Genomic DNA, 21,408 nt, shown 5'->3' with positions numbered 1-21,408 from the left:
GGATTCAGCCTCCTGTCCCATCTTTAGTCTTCTCTCCACTTCCCAAAGCGGCACTCAGTACACTTCCTGAAGTGGAAATGTTTGTGGAATACTTCAAAGGGGCTCACCATGCAGACAGTGGCACACTGTATTCAAAAATAGGGAACAGGAAACAAATAGAAAACCAAAGTGTTGGGGACCCAGGAAAGAAATCGCTAGGAATGAATTCCCTGTGGTGAGATCCTGTTTACTTGCTACAGAAAGATCTCAAATTTAGCCCTATGTTTCAAATCGTTAATGTACGAAGGGAAACAAAAGCAGTCTTGCAATTTCCTATTTCCAGAAATTAAAAACCGCAATGTCTTCGGTGAGCAGGGAAAAGGGATAAAGGCATTTCTATTCCCAGTAATGAGACTGGACTGTGAAGCTCCTTTTTAGAGGTTTTCATTGAGAAAAGTCACAGAATACAAGCAGTATTACAAGAAATACACTGATGTTTCATAATTACAATTGTTGTCATGTGGCGAATTATTTCTGTGGTCCAAATACTTCTAATCTATTACTGCTATTACCAAAACCACAATAACAACTTCAACAATAACTTCAACTTCCTCCTCCTCCTCCTTCTCCACTTTCTCTTTCTCTGCCTCCTCCTCTGCCTCTTTCTCCTGCTTCCTGCTTCTCCTCTCCCTCTACCTCTTCCTTCTCCTTCATGATTAGTACAGAAATATAGCGTGCTTCATATTATTGTTTTCATATTACCTAAGGAAACTAAGCCTTAAAGATGAGCAGAACCATGATCACACACTTGGCAGATCCAAAACAGAATGACTTGCTGATCTCAATTCTATGATACAAATCAATCAGATATATAGCATCCCTTCCATGGACCAAGTTTGGATGTTCAATAGAATCAGGTGAGACCACCTAACAATATATCAGAGTAAGGGAGCCAGATTTAGAAAACACAAATTGTAGGATGTCCGCTAACTTTGAATTTTAGATCAGTTTCAGGTGAAATTTTATTCTTTGAACTCATTGTAAAAGGTATCCTGTGTTGTATCTGGAAATGCAATGAAGAATACCGATTAAAAATACTGGGGTCCCTAGAGTTGGGAGAGATGGGGGAACAATGAAAGAGCTGACATTCATCACATTCATCATGATGTGGTTATACTCTGAAACTGACCAGTTGAATTGAAGTCCCTGGATACAACTACATAAAGATGACAAAAAAAAATCTCCAATTAACCACCAGAAAAACTGAAATTCAGCTGTAGCTCCAAGTGGTAGATAGAGTGCTAGCCTCGAGCACAAGAGTGCAGAGGCAATGCCCAGGCCCTGAGTTCAAGCCCTACAACCACCGCCAAGAACAACAACAAAAAGAATACAGGATTATTAGAAAGATGGATCTCTATAGATCACTTTGGCAACCTTCTAGAAATATGATTTCTTATTACCCAAGATTCTGGAAGGCATGAATGACTATTAGTTCTATGAGTTCAAGATTATAGTTCCTCTCAAGAGTGTGTTGTTCAGCTTTCTTTTTACCAGTTAAGTATGGGACTATGCAATTTATTAGGCAGTAAGCTTTAAGATACCAGCAACATTCCTGTCTAAGTGGATGCTTTCTTTCTAAGGACTAGCTTCCCCAAGGGACTCCTGTGGTCCCAATGGGGTTTGTGTTCAGTAGGGCTCAGACCAGAGGGTCCCCAATTGTCCAGATGACTCCATTTTGCCAAAACAGTTTGTCCAAAAGTCATACAAATCAATGAAGTGTTAAAGTCTCAATGTTTAAAAAAAAAGTTTTCTAAATTGTATTTTATTAACTTGAAGTAGTTGAACAAAGGGATTACCATTCAAATCAGTTTATAAGTACAAGGAATTTTGATCAATATCACCCTTTTCATCATTCGCCCATCCCCCCCAGCCCAACTCTTCAATTTTCCTAGCTTCATGGGGTTTGTATTGAATATTATGACTGTGTTCTCACCTTCCTGTCTTCATTCATCTACCCCCTCCCCTTGACCCCACTCTCTCCCATCTCAAGTACCAGCTTCCTGGTATTCATTTTGTCTGGCTGAGTTTGTTTTCTTAGTAATTACACCACTTGAATTCTCCCATGCACGATGACCTTTTTTATTTTAATTTTTATTGTAACAGTGATATACAGGGGGGTTACAGTTACGTACATAAGGTAGTGAGTACTTTTCTTGTCAAACTTGTTACCTCCTCCCTCATTTTTCTCCCACCCTTCTTCCTCCCCAATTACCCCTTCCCCAGCTGTACAGTTAGTTTACAACATATTGTCTTGTAAGAATTACTGCTGCATTGGTTCTCCTTTTACCCTTTGTCTCACTATTTTGATGTTCCCCTTTCCTGCAATGACTAAGACAAATATATATACAATACCCAGGGTACCAAAATCAAATACAATGACAGCAGGGGATAAGCCATAGGGAAGATAAACAAAAGAAAATAGAAATAATTTTACATTGTGCATTAAAAGTAACGTCAATGATGATAAACTGCTTGTTTCCAAAAACTTGGCGTTCATTTCACTTAGTATCACCTTATGTGTCCATATGTACACAGCTATTGAGATATTGTGATCATATTCTAGGACTATTCTAGACATATACTAGTTATTACCAATGAAGGAAACCATAGAGTGTATGTTTCTTTGAGTCTGGCTTACTTTACTTAGAATGATTTTTTTTCCAAGTCCTTCCATTTCCTTCCAAATGGGGCAATGTCATTCTTTCTGATAGAAGCATAGACTTCCATTGTGTATATATAACACAATTTCTTGATCCATTCATCTACTGAAGGGCATCTGGGTTGGTTCCATATTTTAGCTATGGTCAATAAAGCTGCAACGAGTATGATTGTGCTAGTAGCTTTAGTGTGGTCTTGCTTATGACCCTTTGGGTAACTTCCCAAAAGTGGGATTGAGAAACCTCCATATTGTTTTTCAGAGTGGTTGAGCAAGTTTACACTCCCACCGACAGTGTAGTAGTGTTCCCCTTTGGCCACATCCCCTCCAGCATCTGTTCTAACTAGTTTTCTTAAGAGTGGCCTTTCTTACTGGGGTGAGGTGAAATCTCAATGGCTTTTCTGTATGATACTTTTTTAATTGGGGCATGAAGATATATTGCTATGATCAGGACAGAATTATTTGTAGTGATGAGCATTTTAGTGGAAGACACTGTATCACAACCATGAGGAGATTTTAAAATGTTAATCTAAAAAAGAAAAATCAATGTCTGGTCAAATGTTTTCATTGTGACGTTACATGGACAAATGCAGAACTCTATACGTTGTCGTTGCAGCTTCACAAATGGTACATGTAAAGTCCAGTGCTGGTGGCTCAGGCCTGTGATCCTAGAGACTCAGAACACTCACATCTGGGGATCAAGGTTTGAAGTCAGCCAAGACAAATGAGTCAGAGAAACTCTGACCTCCAATAAACTAGGAAAGAGCCAGAAATGGAGCTGTAGAATGCCAGCCTTGAGCAAAAAAGCTAAATAAGAGTGCAAGGGCCTCAGTTTAAGCCCCAGTACCTGTACACACACACACACACACACACACACACACACACACACACACACAGAGAGAGAGAGAGAGAGAGAGATACATGTAGATACGGATTCAAAAGTAGAAAACACATTAACAAAAATAATCTTCAAATGATAAACTTGGGAATTATTTAATTATTGTACTCTTTTATTCTTTCTAACCTTCTACAATGTTTCTATTACTTTTTTGCTGAGAAAATAACATTACTAAAGAGATTTTAAGATATATGAAATAATTGAACATGGTGGTACCTGCCTGTAATTCTAATACTCAGGAGGCTGAGGTGAGGCAGGAGGATCACAAGTTTTAGACCAACCTGTAGAAAGAAAGAGAGAAAAAGAGAGAGAAAAGAAGGAAGGGAGGGAGAAAGGGAGGGAGGGAGAGAGAGGGAGAGGAAGGAGAGAGAGAGAGAGAGAGGACGGAAGGGTACTTGGGAAGGGAAGGGCAAACTGAATACAGGTAGCTCACACCTGCAATCCTAGCTACTTAGAAGGCCAAGGACAGCAATGTTGTAATATAATGCCACTCTGAGCCAAACAGCTTTTCTGACCCCTTTTCAACTCATAGCTGGACACAGTGGTACAAACCTGTTTTTCTAGCTTCACGGGAGGCTGAGATTGGGAAAATGATAGCTCTAAGCCAGCCCACCCATGTTCTTAGGAATATCCCTAAGAGTGTATCTTACATCTCAACAAAAAGAGGCTGGGTATGGGTATGGAGGGGCATGCTCATCATTCCATCTATGTCAGGAAGCCTGAAGTAGTTAGATTATATTCCAGATGCCTGCCTAGGCAGGATGCAAGAACCTGCCTCAAAGGAAAACAGTAGTAACAGGGGGAGGGGATGGAGGGCCCGAGTTCAACTCCAGTATCTAAAGAAAGAGAAGGACAGAGAGAAAAAATAGAGGGGAGGGGAGGGGAAGGAAGGAAGGGGTGAGGAGAGACGAGAAAGAAATTTTAAAACTGAAAAGAGCCATTGACTTTAATGGCTATTTGGTAAAAAAAAAAAAAAAAATTCCAATAAAATTGGGAGTATTGAGATAATAAGGCTGAGCAACTATCAAATAAAAAAATAGCAGGTTCTGTCTTGTGTGGAACATGACTGACTAGTAGCGTTCCATTGATGGAAAGCAGAATCCCTGACATGATAGCAAACTTTAGAACTTTTAGCTTGAGCGTAATGAAGCTTATTGGTAATGAATGAGAAGAAAGGGAGAAGAAATAGAAAAAGTAGAACAAAAAGTAGTCAAAAAAAAAAAATCCCGGGTGGAATAAAACAAGCAAAAGGAGGCAGATACAGGGGAAATGGAAGTAAGCAATGCTGACCTTTGGTATCCAGTAAATTGGAAGTCGCACGCTGTGCCTAAGGCCTTGGTTGTCCCCTGCTGTGGGGTAGCCCTGTGGCTCTGAGAAGCCAGTTCTTCAAGGTCTGCTGTGTCCCCCTGTCCAAGCAAGCCCTAATGCCCCTAGTGACCGAGGCCGTTCCAGGCGGTCACACCCAAAGTCTTTCTGCGGCCTCGGTTGGGCCTTGGCATTTGGTACCTCACCTGCTTCCAGAAGGTAGAGTTGGAGGTCCGTCTGTCGGCCACGGGGTCTCCCTTCCACTTGATGGTGCCTTGCACTTCCACAAGGTGCTTGAGGGACGCCTGAAGACCCCCGGCCTGCAGCGCGCCCGGCTCCCCCAGGGCCTCCATCTCGATGAGAATCACCTTGGCGTCGTTGCGGAGGAGGGCGCTGTGCAAGGCCATCTCCTGCTCGTAGACAAACTCCTCGCTGAGGGCAGCGTGGGGCGTCAGGATGAGCAGGTGCCGCCTGCTTCTCCGGATGTTGGTCTCCACTGCACTTGCTACGTCTAGGCATAGAAGAAATGGATTGAGATTTCCTACAATTTTTTTTTTTTAATGAAGCCTAATATTTGGGTCACAAATATTCCTGACATTAAAAAAAAAAAAAAACTCTCATTGTGATAACTGGTGTGAGATTCTGACACTGTTCAAAATGCCTGATTCAGGAAGTGGAACTTAATTTGAATCTACTTGAGGCTTTTGGCTATGTAATTGGAAATAAGAATCTCAGACTTTGCTGCCCAGGCAGGCTTTGAACTGAGATCCTCGGGTCTTAACCGCCTGAGTAGTTAGGATTGCAGGCACGAACCACCAACTCTTGGCTTATTATTCCTTACACCGTGAGAATATCAGCCCCAGGTAGGTCAGTCCTAACTAGAGTAGCCACTTCAGTCCTTCTAGATAAATGGGTGTGAAGGCAGCTACTCTGACATTTCATGAGACTGAGAACTCAGATCCATTAAAATTTTCTTCTTAGGTTATTACTTGGAAGGGTATCTGCTTACATGTTTTAAATGGGGCTTAACATCTGAGATCACATATGAGACCGTATAAATTAAACATAAAACATCTTTAAGGAGATTCTGAAGCTACATTAAACCCCGATAAACGCTTTTGGTGTAGCAGAAGATTTGATCCATGCTAGAAAGAATTCTAAGGTCAGGTCTCCTTTTCTAGTCTGTGTTTCCAGAGCATCAACACCACTGCGAGTTGATGGATAGACTTAGCTAGACACATAAAATATCTAGCTCTCAGGCAAGGAGTAAACGAATATTAACAAGCACAACCTCAAACTGAACAACCCAAGATCTTATGGAGTTATGGCTCATGTGGTGTGAAATAAAAGTCCGTGTGAAATCGTGTCAGCTGGAGAAAGGAGCCAGTCAGCACATGGTAGGAGTGGACTCTCCAGGGTGTGTGGAAGAGGGCTGGCATGAGAATAAACACACTGCACTGGATAATCTTGAGCTTTCTGTAAGGGAGGGGCTGTTGTTCTTATGGCTTTTATTCTGTCTGGGCAGAGGGGGGAAAAGTCAGAGGACATACAGTGAGGGAGGGGAAGCAGGAACCTCTCCAGAATGATCATGTTGTTTGCCTGGTAAAAACAACCCACAGCTGAGCACCACCTAACAGCCAGGTTTACCAGGGGCAAGAAGAGCTAGAATAAACTTGACGGACTATGAAGAGATAAAATATGAAGAGTTGACACTTGGATATGACCAAGTGTGAACTCGCAGTCCGACTGCAGTCCCCACGGGAACTTAAGCAGCCCTGTGACATGAAAAACACATTCGTGGCCATCTTCCGTGACATTCCGCCTGTAAGAGTCGCTGGTGGGAGACCCGTGGGAAGCAGGTGGGGCCTCCTGGGAAGGTCTGCATCGCATCGTTCTCACTTGTACATTTTGGGGTCTTTGGAGATGTCATTAGGCTCTTAGAATTACTCTGATGTTCCAGAAATGGCCAATTCCACCTGTGCAAATGCCTTCCAATGAGCAGACCCTGAAATCCCTCTCTTTAAGTATAACTACCAGCTTAAAGTGTTAAATTAAACACTGACTTCATTAGGCATATGCCCATGATGCCTTTGTCTCCATTCACCCTTCCAAACCTTTCCCAATGTCTGGGGAATTATAGAAGAGTTCACAAGGGAGATGAGAAGGTACTTAAGTATATATGTAAAAGGAAGAGAAAATCGCCGCTAAAATTGCAGGGCTTGTAATAAAATTGTACGTGAAACTGAGTAATAATATACTGGATGACTGAGTTTTTATCATTAAGTAATATCTCTCCATATCCATGTTTATTTTTTACTTTTTTACATTATTTGTCCAAAGTTAACACATTCTACTTGCGTTTCATTAGTTTTATCATAATGTATGTTTGTTTGTCTCTTTATACTTAACCTTTCAGGATCATTACCATTAAAGCAGATTTCTTATGCTGGCTATAAAAATATTGAGTACAAATAGTAAGAAACAGAAGTCACAGCTCTACTTGTCCTGGTGAGAATATAAACGTGCAACTGTTTTACCAATATAAGGACAATTCTCTGAGTTCTCCAAAACACTTAGCTAGTTCCTCTGAATATTGGAATCAGATTCTTCAATATTTCAATTCTTTTTACAAATCTAGATATAAGAAGACCCAGGGGTAGAGGAAATGTGGTAGGTACAATATTAGCTGACTCCATCATGCCGCTCTTAACTGTGATACCGCTGTGCCACATCACTGACTCTATGGTGTAGATTTCGTCATTAGGACACAGTGGGAAGAGAAAAATAAGGAATAAACATGTCTTGGTATGATTTAGAAGATCTGGTCTAAACAACTAAGAAGGGTAATGCAATTCATTGTCCAATTCCCAGATAAGGTCACCTAGCTCTGAGCCTTTTCATGCCTGTGAATTTCTCTCGATGATGTGAGCTGAGAGCCTCACCTTCTCCAGGAAGCAGATCTCTCCCATAAATGCATAAGTTATATCCACATTTATTTTCAAGGACATCAGGCAGAATCTGGTGAACAAAGTGCTCCACAGAACTAGCCCCCTCTGAACTGCTCTTGTAGTTCCGTGGATATATAACATAAGCATCATAGAGTTTTCCATCTGGAAATGAAAACAAGAAGCATAACTTCATTACTGGACTCCAAAACTTCTCATTTGGAGTGTGTGTGTGAGTGTGTGTGTGTGTGTGAGTGTGTGTGTGTGTGTGCACTAGGGCTTGAACTCAGAACCTTACACTCTCACCCAGCTTTTTCTCCCAAGGCTGGTGCTATACAACTTGAGCCACAGCTCCACTTCCACTTTCTTATAGGTTAATAGGAAATGGGAATTTTCTGTTTAAGCTGGTTTAGAACTTCTGTCCTCAGATTTGAGTAACTAGGACTCCAGGTCTAAACCACTAGCACCTGGCTCACTTGACTCCTGACAGGCATTCCTTGCCAAGTGATGTGGTCATGGGTGGATGTATGTCATTCTCCAAAACATTATACAATCAGGAGATTGCAGCAATCCACTGCTAAAAACATTACCAGGAAATAAGTTCTCATTCCGCAAATTGTCTTTCTTGCTACTTTCTCAACTTGAATGACAGAAAACAGACCAAAGCCTGTCCAGTGAAGTTCAAGCCATGTGGTCTAGTTTATTACTAAGTACATATTGTCATGGATAGCAGCTTTCTTCTATGCCTGGTAAACATTGGCTTCATCTTCATTTTCCCCATCCCATAATCCCTACTTATCTACAGGGAAGATACTGTAAGATGCCCAGAGGACCCCAGAGAGCCTGGAAAGTGCTGAAATACGTATACTTTGCTTTTTCTTTCTTATACATAGATACCTATGATCACATTTCTTCTTTTGATTACACACAATATATGATTAATAATAATGACTAATAATAAAAGAGAATATTAGTATACTGTAACAAAGTTGCCAGTGTCACTTCTATAATTGAGGACAATTAAGCAGTAAAGCAAGTATAACTTAAAGACAGGTACTGTGAGATTAACAGTCTACCTAATAACTAAGCCAGCTACTAATTAATGGGTGGGTAGCATATACAGTGTGGACACACTGGATAAAGGATTTATGTCCTAGATGGGGTAGAGAAAGACAGTATGAACTTTTGACACACTATTCACAATGGTGTGCAATTTAAAATTTATGTTTTCTTGTTTACAGAATTTTTCACGTAATATTTTCAGGCTTCAGATGACATTGGCTAACTGCCTTCCGTGGAAAGAGGCAGGTAACTACAAGGAGGGGGCAGCCTCCGCCTCAAATCAAGCACGTGCTAAGTGGACTGCATAAGAAAAATTCTAACTACTCAGGAGGCTGAGATCTGAGGATCACAGTTCAAAGCCAGCCCAGGCAGGAACGTGCATGAGACTCTTATCTCCAATTAACCACTAGAAAACTGGAAGTAGCGCTGTGGCTCAAGTGGTAGAGCGCTAGCCTTGAGCTGAAGAGCTCAGGGACAGTGCCAGCCCCAGAGTTCAAGCCCCATGACTGACAAGAAAATAAAAAGGAAAAAAAGAACAATCTAACATTTGTTTGGCTTCCAAATGAAAGAATGACACTATTGAGCAGACAGGATGTCTTCTTTCGTGTGCATGTTTTATGTGTCCCTGTCCATTTACAAACCAAGTTTGCATGGGACAGAGCCTGTATACTAGTGCTCTGTAACCCATTCACATCTGGAAAACAGGAACAATTTTGCTGATGTCTTTTATTTAATAAACCTTTACCAATACACATTTTCCCAAATACTTGACTCTTCATTGGTTTAGGGCAGATTTTGTTATTGGTGATTTAGTAAGAACGAGAATCCTATTGAGAAGGATATTTGAACAGTTGAGATGAATCTCAGAACCACAAGGAGGAATAAAACAAGGTAGAAATGGACCCTGATTAGACTAAAAAAATGGACTGATAATGTCAGCATGGAAAATGGAAACTGAATTAGGTAGCAGAACTAATATGATTAATAACAAATCACCAACAGCTACTATGATGCTTTTTCTTTTGAAGAAAATCTTGAAGCTTTTGCTACTTACCATTATTAGTTTTACAAGGGCTAGCTATGTCTCTCCAGAGCAGAACAACATCAATCCAAAACACTTTCAGGACTATCAGCAAGACATTAATAAGCATTAGTAATATACTACATCCTGCAACTATGTAGTGCATGCTCTGACGATTAACTATCAAAAGATAGGGAGAAGAGAAAAAAAAACAATCATTAGTATAACTGTAACAAGACAAAAGAAATATATAGCTATTTGTCTCCCTGGGAGATACAAGAGCTTCACACCCAAGATTCTCATCTGTGATTTTCATGGCTATTTAAAAGAAATCAATAAAAGGAGCCACGTGCCAGTGATTCACGCCTGTAATCCTAGCTACTCAGAAAGCTGAGAATTGAGGATTGCAGTGTGAAGCCAGCCAGGGAAGAAAAGTCCATGAGACTCTTATCACTAATTAACTACAGTAAAGTTGGAAGTAGAGCTGTGGTTCAAGTAGTAGAGAACTAGAGCCTTGAGCAAAAAAAAAAAGATCAGGGACAGTATCCAGGGCCAGAGTCCAAGCTCCAGGACTGGCACCAGGAGATTAAAAACAAAAAGTCAGTGAGCTGATACTTACTGAGCCCTCAGCTCTGTATAAGGCACCAAGTTGGGCATCACGAAAGACACACAAAGGAGCCACAAAAGCCAATGCAAACTTAGTCAAGGCGGGGCAGAGAAGCAGGATTTCAGCCAGCATAGGCTTTTCTAAAGAGCATCCACCCCATGACGGATGGGAAAGGAAGGAGGTCCCTAAAGAACATGCAGAATTCAGGGGATGGAGAGAAGAAAATAAAACCACCCCACCTCCACACTGCCCAGAAAGGATGCCACGAGCAGAGATGAAAGTATTTTCCAAGGAACTGGATTAACCCATTAGGGGAATTATTTAAAAAAAAAAAAAAAAAACAATGTGATGACAAAGGTGGATGAGGACTAGGTTTGATCAGACTTAAAATTATTGGTAAGGAATTTTCCCTGTTCTGAATGTCACAAAAAGCAAAAGAGAGCTTCGAATGGGGCATTAAGAATTTAAATGTCTCTCGTGTGAGAGTCATTTGATGGTACCAGAAGATTGATTAGCCTGGAAAGAGATCACAGGTTTATGACTCCAAGGGGTGAGTATTTGGAGTGCATTAAAGGAGAATAGGAACTTACAAAACAATGAGAAAGGAATGGACAAGCCTTGTGTTTGTGGAAAGGAAAATGGATCTGTAGATTCAGGTCAGCTTCTGGGTCAAAGGCTGATGGGATGAAAGCAAAGCAGCAAAAACACATGGAAGTCTCTGAGGATTGTAGAAGGAGAAGTCAAAGTGGCAAGACGGGTCCTACCATAACTCTTGCTTTCCTGATGGCGAACCAAACAGATAAAATACAAATAGACCAGAATATACAAAATCACTCCCCCATACACCAGGTAAGATGAACACAACTCTAGAACACAGGTAAGTAGAGAACATGCATGAGTGATGGCCAAGGCACAGGCCATGCTGGGTGGCAAACTCCACCCAGTGTGCGGCTTCCCCTTCCTTTGGTTTCCTGTGCCCACCTCTAGCTACACTGTGTCCATGGGCCCACAGACACTGAACTTCACCCTGGTATCCTTTGCTTTGCAAAATGCATATGTACCATGGCTTCCATCTTCATGGACTTATAACAGATATGTATGAGTGGAACATTAGAATCTCGGTCATTGTTCTACATTTACCTCAATTTCTGACCTGTTAGCTAGATTTAAAATTTGTGCTGTTAAGCCACACATACACACACACATACACACACGCACACGCACGCACACACACACACACACCTGTAATCATAACTATTCAGGAGACTGAGATTTGAAGTTCATGGTTCAAAACCCACAGAAAAAGAAGGTCAATGGGACTCTTATCTCCAATTAACCAGCAAAAATCTAGAAGAAAGAGAGGGAGAAAGAAAGAAAGAAAGAAAGAAAGAAAGAAAGAAAGAAAGAAAGAAAGAAAGAAAGAAAGAAAGAAAGAAAGAAAGAAAAAAAGAAGGAAGGAAGGAAGGAAGGAAGGAAGGAAGGAAGGAAGGAAGGAAGGAAGGAAGGAAGGAAGGCCAGAAACTGACCCTGTGGCTCAAGTGGCAGAGCACTAGACTTGAGCAGAAGACCTGAGAGAGAGTGCCCAGGCCCTAAGTTCAAACTCTGCAACTGACAAGAAAAAAAAAAAGTTAATTCTATGGTTCTTTTTTATTTTAATCTTAGTTTCTAGGTTTCGAGCTCTTGATTTGGCATCACTGGTCTGTATTTACAATCTTCTCTTTTGCCATAATTCACCAGCCCTCTGAGGACCTGACATTATGATGTCAAGAAGGATTGGGGCAAAAGTGTCAAAAGGTGAGCAAAAGAGCTGAATGAAATGACTGAACTTTCTAAATCACTTTTTTTTTTCAGAGGAATTATCTAATATCCAGCCAAAGACACACAGAAAATGTACTTCTCCTAGGGACTGTTGCAACTCTGCAGGTGGCTGCATGATGGGAACCGGAGGAAAGACATTCATTCCAGACAGTTGAAGTATAATATCTAACTATATGTGAGTGATTTGGTCAATGTTTAGGTAATTTTATAGGTGATAACTAGACCTCACATATTTCTGTGTTTATAAATAGAAAATGTATAAGCAAATAGGCATTTGAATTCCAGCTTTACAACCACAGTACTTGATGGGATGTGCAGCTCCTTATCTTTGTTTTATCATCTACGAAATTGCACGACAGTAACACCCACATTGTTGGTATTGAGAAAAGTAATGAGACACTTCATTGTACAATAATTAAGCTGGGCTTGGACATAGAAATCAATGCATGTATGCATTATAACTCCTGTTATAAGCCACAAACGTTTATTTGAGATTATTTAATAATTAGAGACAAACATGAAGTTTCATTATTTAAATTCAACAAATACTGTGATTTTAGAACTAAAGGAACCCATTGTGACAAACTGAGCATAACAGACAAATTTTGCTTAACATATACAATTGTGAAAAGAGAATACAATATTCACATGAACAAAAACAGGTGAAATACGTACAGGTAGACTAGAAAGTACAAAATCACTCCTCCAAAACACCAACTAACATGAACACGATTCCAGGACCCAGGTAAACAGAGAGCATTTGTCAATGATAACCACACATGTCATGCCAGTGTGGATTCTCCCCAGTGTGTGGCTTCCTTTTCTCTAAAATCCTATATGTCCATCAGCTCCTATGATGTATTCTCATCCTGGGGTGACAATATCAGCACTGGTGAATACAAGCCTAATGCCCTATAGGACATAACAATACATAAAATAGCATTGATATGATCATGCCTCTGTACTCTGGTCAGAGGGTTAAGGTCAAATATAAGCAAGAAAAATCCCAGGCACCATCTCCAGTAGAAAGACTACCTAGGATCTCCTCCAAGTGGGGCTTTACTTCCTCAGCCCTCATCTTTTTCTTCCACTGTATCCCAGGGTGCTTATCTGTACTCGACACAGGCATATAAGCTCGGAGTTTAACTCTTGTTGCCTAGTTGAGCAAAACAAAATGATTTCTGAATACATAATTGCACTGCCATAAAGGACTGATGAGTGTAAGGGCTGTACTTTTTTTCCTCTTCTCTCTTTTATAAGGGGATGGAATGCTTCATCTAGCAAACAGGATGACCACCTGCAAATGCAAAGACCAGGCAAGAAGACTAACGAGTGCCTAGGAAGGAAGGAAATGCTGCTGAAGTCCTTTCCTGTGTCCATGTCACACACATAACAGAGACCCAGAAGGGCACTGGGGTACAGGGTCAGGCTGCCCTCCTGGGAAGCAGCTCAGCTCTAACAGGGGTTAGCATTGCTGGGGTCCAGTGGCAAGAAAAAGCCCAAGAACTTCTGGATGGTTTTATGACTATTTTCAAACCTGTGTAGACCACAAATTCCCTTGATCCATGCACATCGAAGGACGTCGAAGGACTGACGGAGGAAGCAGATGAAGGTGGAAGAGGAGGAGGAGGAGAAGAGGAAGGAAGAGCAGGGGGAGGAGAAAGAAGTGGCAAGAGAAAAGGAGGAAGAAGGGGAAGAAGAGGACGAGGTGGAAGAAGGTGGAGGAAAGGGAAGGGAGGAGGAGGAGGGAAAGAGTCCAGAAGCTTCCCACCAAAGAATAACATTCTGCAATGACCAGATTTCAAAGACCATCCTGAAGATGAAAAGTACATCTTATGACAAAGGCCATTTTCTTCCTGATGAGGCATCTCCCCAGATCCAAACTACAACCCATTTTCTTCCAAGAAACCATGGTCAGCTTCCAGGTGACCTAGCGAAGTCTCAGACACACTCCTTACTTGGCTTTTTCCTTTGCAATTTTATGGTGTGCCTTCTCACGCCATGCAAATTCCAGGCCACACAGTCATACTTCTGGGATAAATCCTCTTCCCTTACTTCAGTTATCCTCAAAAACTTGTTTAGACAAGTTAGCTCATTGCTAGAACTGAGAAAGTAAACATGTTACTTTGACTGTTTCCTTGCCATGTGCAAAGTGAGAGGGAAGGGAAAGAAATGGCTTAACTTCCATAGAAAATTACCTTTGATTTTGCCCTTCCTCCTCTTGAATTCTTGCTTCACCCAAGTTCCGAACATTGCGTCGGTTGACCTGCCACAGGACGGCAGCCACGGTCTGCTTGCCCTTCCCAAAGCAAGCAGTGCAGATGACATTTAGTGGTTTTCCTAGATGAAGATTTAAAGAAATTCAGCAATTCGGTGGCAGTTAATGTCACTGAGTAGGAGAAAAGCTCTGGGGACACCTTAGGAGTTCTGCAATTCTGCCCGTTTTCCTCTCTTACCTGTAGCACTTCATCTATCTAGTGCATGCTTTCTGTCTCCTCTTAGGTCTGCCTCCACCTCCCCATCTTCAAGTCACTCACTGTTAAGCTGGAACTCCAGCTTTCCCCACCCACCCATCCCTCACTTCAGGGAAAATCTGAGCTGGCCCCTTCAATGCCTTTCTCCTCCCATTGAATTCTCCTTTTCTTCCCGTAAGCTACCTTTTAGTTATCACCTCAAACTTTAAGTACTCAGAAAGAGTACTCTCCACCACTCCATCCCAACTCCTTATCCATGACCTTGGGCAGGCTGGTGAGCATCTCTGGGATTAAGTGGCTTCCAAAGCAAAGTGGACACGTGTACCCAGAGGACATAACAATAAAGTGAGATGGATGCACACGGCACCTTGAATTCTGAAGTGCGATTCAAATGTAAGGACTGTGTGTTGCTACGAAGAGTCCATCATACTAGCAAGTACTTGAACCAGGCATTTCCACTCTGCCATTTGATATAGCCCTCCAGGTCTCCTATCCTAAATACCAGATCTAGGGGAATCTAGACCAGGGATCGGGAGGACGAACCAGGTAAAAAAAGCATTTCCTTACCAATTCCCACTTCCCGTGTTTCATTGTGTGGTGGAGCTATGATTACTGGTAACATAGATAGTCCTTGCTTAACTTAAAATTAAAAACAGAAAAAATATATATAAGCATTAAGAGAGTATCAGGTGATCAAACAGATCTTATATTTTCATATTCTATTTATTTTCATAACAACAATTCTCAAATCTTTTCAACAATAACCTTTGGTAATATGCACAAATAAAACAAAAATTCATGTAATACATTTTCTGGTAATACAATGATGCTTTCTGATTTTTTAATCCTTTCTTGTATCATTAACACAAATGCTGGGTTAACCCATTACATTAATTGATGCTCATTTATATTGGGGCAGTGTGATTAGGACTATTGCAGGGGTCGATGCTAAGCAGTGAGAGCGATGTAGAGAAATATGTTCTGATGATGTTTATTTTATAACAATGGAGCAACTGAAGACAATCAGACAGAAGCTTATGTCCATTGTTGCTTTGCCCACTTGGAAAGTTTCTATCTGTGCCTATACACCAGGCTGTGCCAAGGAGACTCTGTCAAAAAATGCTTCTGATAAACTATGAATGTGAAGCCTTCTCCCAAATAGGCTTTTGTAAAATTTAAAATGCATTTGGAAAAAAGTTGATATGAATATTTGATATTGTTGAGAATGTGAAAACCATTTCAGAACTGAAAACTACTCCACAATATCTGTATCCAACACTGTACCTTACCACACTCCACAAATTCAACCAAATGTGGGTCAAAAATATTGAGGAAAAGTTGCGTATGTAATAAATATGCATAGACTTTTTTCTTGGCGTTATTTAGTATGGCAGCTACATATATAGAATTTGCATTGTACTAGGTGTGATAAGTCATCTGAAAATGAGTTAAATATACAGATAGGTGTAGGTAATATACAAATACTACACCATTTTATATAAATGACTTGAGTGTCCAGGCTTTTTGTTACGAAGGGATCCCAAAATCAAATCCCTTACCTACAGTTAGATTGTTATTTAATTAGAAATGTAAATGACCTTAGCATTCAGGCTCTTTTATCATTGGAAAATTATGTCATGGAAGGAAACAGTATTGCTTTTAATAAGTAATGCAATCTCTTCCTGGGAGTTTTCTGGTCTTGATGTATAGGGAAATTCCTGTGATACTACAGAATATGGAAAAGGAATGAGGAAGGAGTTGGTGGAGGAGAATAGGGTGAAGGAAATTTGGCCACAAGAACTCCATTATTTCCTCTTCCCCAGCTTAAATCCTCTATTGTGTTACCTTTAACTGTGAATAATCTGGTTGCTGTCACACTGTAATGGACTCCGTTCTCGGAGTGTACAAATTTACATGTGTAATCGCCTTCATCCTCAAGTCCCACATTGTCAATGACCAAAGATGACAGGTGTGTCTTGTACCTTGGTCCTTGAAGAACTTTGCAATTCTAAAATGGAAAATTCCATTCCTTTCTCAGTCATTTCTGACTTCTCAATTTTACAAATATGATCTATTTCTCTCAAAAATTCCATTTACCTTAAACCACTCAATAGGTGCTGTCCAATTGTACAGGTCAATTGTAGGACAGTGTATTCTGGAATATCTTTCTGAGCCAGAAACTGTTGTATACATCAGGTGGTCTGGAATGTTGCAGCCTGGTTGCTTTTTATATATGGTAACATTCACATAGCCAGTCTTGTTGAAGGTAGGGCTGTTAAAAATAAGGCAAGTAATTAAAGAGTTGCTTATATTGCTTTTTTCTTAGATCAAAGAACCATATGGTGGTTCTTTTCTTATTGAAAAGTGATTATTAAAATCTCAGGATTCAAATACATTTTTATTACTCTTGAGATAAAATATAACCCTTATTCTTCAAGCACCACCTCTGTTCTAAAGCTTGATTCTAATTCCATAAAGATCACCAGTGTTTATTAAGTGCTTACTAGTATGAACCATGGAAGTAGGAATCTTTTGTATACCTCCTCAATTTCTTCTCATAGTAAAAAAAATTACTATTATCTTAAGTTGTACATAGGGGGTTCAATTTGACATGTCAGGTGATGAGTACAATGCATCTTGACCAATGCCATCCCTTTCTTCATTCTTTCCTGTCTCCCCTAAGCCTACCCATCCCCTCAATTTTCCTAGCTCCATTTTCACATGTGTATAAAACATCATGGCTGCAGTTCCCTCTTCATTTATCTGCTGACCTCTCCATGACCTCATTCCCAACCCCACCTCCAGACCCTTACATTCCAGCATCCTGGGATCTATTGCGGTAGACTATACATTAATTGCTCAAATGAGCTCAAGTACTGGAATTCTCCCCCGGCCTATGCCACACATTCGTTACTATGTTGTGAATACATGCATATGGCCTCTCACAGCAATGTTTCGAGATGGAATGTGCTATGGCATGTATTAGAGAGATGATGAAACCAACCGAGAGGCACAGAAGTAACTTGCTAGAACTAGTGACAGTCAGATAATGAATTTGAAACTGTCTGGCCTCAGAACCTACATGCTCAATGATAACCATGTTCCCTTTCTACATTGTTTATCTGATGTTCTATGAGTACCAAATGTAGGCTGGAAATCAAATTAGGTAACCATTTCTATGCAGGCTGAATGTTTTGTGCTCAGAAGCCTCTGTGCTAACAGCTAAGGTTTTGGATCTGACCTGGTTTCACCCACAGTAGGACTTAATGGCCAGATGTTGATTACTGGTTTAGGATGATAGTTTCTTCAAGGAGTATGGGGGAAATACCTTCGGATAAAGCACGAATAAATGCCAGAATCTTCCACTTTGGCAGGCAAAAACTTAAGACGACCTTCTGAAGCAAAGACACGACTTGTTTTCTGAGTGGGAATACTTTCATTTGTTTTTAAGTAATACCAGTCCACAAGGTAAGAGGAATCTCTATTTTTTGGACACTTCACAATTAAAGCCTCATTTTCAAGACCCCAGAACGGCTTACCTGCAAATAAAAAATACAAATACAATCCTGAAATGATCAAAGGAAAAGATCCTGAGTCTTATACTTTTTGATATTCATCTAGAAATAGATTTCTAAATGGGTAATATATTCTGATACTTTGAGAAAGGATAAATGATTGAGATATTTTATGAATTATTTTACTGAGTGTACCAATTACTAAATTAATTTAGATCTAAATTCCTATTTGACTCCAAGGGAAAAGTAGCCAAGTTTAGCTGAACAACTTATTGTCAGTCAATAAATGCCTATACAATCTCCTACATACAGGCCACAGAATGTACTTAATGTGTTTGAATTTGTAAATAAAGAGTTGTGACATATTGTAAATCTAAAGCTATAATGTGCATTTGTTGTGGAGAATTCCTTCAAACAGATTTGTGATGAAGAACAAAGTAATAAGCTTTCCGTTTTAAAACAAAAGCCAGTTTGCAATCCAGAAAGTTTCAATTAGGGAACTTGGCAGTTTCTAACTTGGAAGCTAAGAGTTGAAAACAAAGTAAATGTTCTTGGAATTACTTCATGAATTTAAATTGGCAATACTTACTATTCTCAGCTGCTGTGGTAAAACATATGAGAATCTCTAGAACTGTCAAGATCCAAAGTCCCATGGTTTACGGATCAAGAACAAGAGCTGGCAAGCGATGACTGAGACCTTATAGGAACCAATGACACCGATAGGAAAGATCACCACTCTGGGGCTGAGACATACAATTGGAAAAGGTGTTAGTGTCTCCCCTGGAAAATAAATCAAACAAAACCACAAGCAAATTATCCTACTTGGCATTTTGCTTGCTAAAGACCACCCATGAGGATCAATCAGCACATAATGCATATATGCATAGCAGCAAGTTTCAGGCATACAATACTGCATTATACCTACGCGGGCCTGCAGGCTGGATAGAGTCCTCACAACGAAGGTCCTGTTTCACAATGCCAGTCTTGTGGCGGTGTCCTCAAAGAAGCTAAATGAAGATGAAATAATAATATGAGCTGGTGGCTCATGCCTAGAATCCTAGCTACTCAGGAGACTGAGATCTGAGCCTGGGCAGGAAAATCTTCAAGACGTTGGTCTCCAATGAACCACCTAAAAGCCAGAAGTAAGTCAGTGGCTCAAGTGGCAAAGTGCCAGCCTTGAGCAAAATTGCTAGGAAACAGTGGTCAGGCCCTGAGTGAAAGTCCCAGTACTGGTACAAGAGAAAAAGGGGCAGAGAGAGAGAGAGAGAGAGAGAGAGAGAGAGAGAGAGAGAGAGAGAGAGATACATTTTCATTCCTGAAACTTTAAAACTTAAAATTTCACAGACTCTAGAAAAGGCAACAACCACAGGCTAGAGGCAACACGCATGTGTATGTTAGCTCCCACGTCAGCATGCGTGAAAAGAATTCATCATCAAACCCTGAAGGAAAGAAAAATGAGAATTAAAACAATAGCCAAATAGTTCTCTGAGACTCTCCTCACATCAAAACTGTTCCTGCCAGAACTTCATCCCAAGAGTCACTGAAGGTTAAGAATTCTTGAATGTCTGTAAATAATTACATCGTTTCTTTTTTCCTCAAAAGACTCTTTTACTAAAGCTTTGTTCTGAAACCATTAAGGGAGGGATCAAACCAACATGGAAATAAAAATACACAACTCTTAATATCATTAAGAAAGCATTTATCTTTTTTAAACATGAACCGCTGAGACTTTTCTTATTCCAAACCTAAGATCATTACTGACGCTTACCCACACAGAAAGACTGAGAAAATAAGGCCAGAGTCAATGAACTGAAAATAGTTCCTGCCCTTGTTGTCGGTCCTTGACAGGACCTCGGCAGAACACACTCCGCTCCCTCTTCTGTTTTAAATCTCTGAGGTCATCTTCCAACTCGCCATCCCACACACTCGTGTGGGATCCGGGACTTATCCAAAAATACTCATGTATCATGCAGCAAAAATTCTTGAGCTTGCTACAAAAATATTTAAATATAAGACATTGACTAATCCTCTTCAGAGGAACCACTTAAATCATTTCCCTCTGTTTTTGCATTTGCCACTCGAGTTGAATGGTAAACCATGTTTGTTGTCTCTCTCCTTGCTGGCTCTGAATGATCTTGACGTCATGGGACCTCTGGGCTAGCCTGCCAAATAGTCCCCAACTCCTCAGTGGGCTGACAGAACTCAAGAAGGCTTCTTTGGTGTGGATAGTTTCAACCAAGATGCAGGAAGAGAAGGAGAAGGAGAAATGAAGGACACCGAATTCTTGGAAATGTTCTTTCTGAGGTCCAGAATGTGGCTTCTGCTCCCTTCAAACCAAGAGCCAGCTCCTGGTTTTAGTTCCACTAAGACTAACAGCCTCTTTTTTCTTTTTTTCTGGCTTGAAGTTCTATGTATGAGTTTGTTTTGCATTTTTAAGTATTATTGTAAAGGTGATGTACAGAGCAGTTACAGTTACATAGGTCAGATAAAGAGTATATTTCTTTTTGAACAATGTTGCCTCTTGCCTTACTCTCACCCAGGTTTTCCCTCCATCTCTACCAGCAAGTTGCGTAGGTCATTTTCGACGTAGTGTCTACTGTGTATTAGCTTTGATGAAAAACAAAGGTGTTTTTGTGCTGATACCGGGGCTTGAAATCGGGATGTGAGGATGCTGTCCCTGCGTTTCTGCACTCAAGGCTAGTGCTCTACTTCTTGAGCCATAGCTCCACTTCTGGCTTTTTTAAATGTATTTTTTATTGCTGTTATAAAGAGGATGTACAGAGGGGTTATAGTTACATAAGTCAGATAATGAGTACATTTCTTTTGGACAATGTAACCTCTTCCCTTGCTCTCTTCTAGTTTTTCCCTCCCATCTTCCTCTGAAAGTTGTATCGTTCATTTTCAACATAGTGTCTAGTGGGTACCACTCCACTTCTTTGTTTTTGGTGGTTCATTGGAGACAAGTTTCATAGACTTCCTTGCTTGGGCCAGCTTTGATTTGTAATTCTAAGGTGTCAGCCTCCCGAGGAGTTAGGATTACAGACATGAGTCACATGTACTCAGTTTAA

General features: G+C 40.5%; 1 protein-coding gene across 1 annotated transcript; it reads right to left on the bottom strand.

The window, feature by feature from the left end:
• Nucleotides 1-14,067: 14,067 nt before the first annotated feature.
• Nucleotides 14,068-20,195, bottom strand: Il1rl1 (interleukin 1 receptor like 1). Its single transcript, XM_048353540.1, has 9 exons — nt 20,109-20,195; nt 19,266-19,347; nt 18,930-19,083; nt 18,154-18,364; nt 16,923-17,097; nt 16,671-16,833; nt 15,393-15,464; nt 14,550-14,691; nt 14,068-14,455 (listed from the first exon to the last, which is right to left on the bottom strand). The coding sequence occupies exons 3-9, from the start codon at nt 18,991-18,993 to the stop codon at nt 14,293-14,295; spliced, it is 990 nt and encodes a 329-aa protein (XP_048209497.1). The 5' UTR covers nt 18,994-19,083; nt 19,266-19,347; nt 20,109-20,195; the 3' UTR covers nt 14,068-14,292.
• Nucleotides 20,196-21,408: the final 1,213 nt, after the last annotated feature.

The sequence above is a fragment of the Perognathus longimembris genome, chromosome 8, assembly GCF_023159225.1.
Source record: "Perognathus longimembris pacificus isolate PPM17 chromosome 8, ASM2315922v1, whole genome shotgun sequence".
NCBI classification, from domain to species: Eukaryota; Metazoa; Chordata; class Mammalia; order Rodentia; family Heteromyidae; genus Perognathus; species Perognathus longimembris.
Note: the sequence above shows the minus strand (reverse complement) of the source record. Positions and strands in the feature narration are given on the sequence as shown.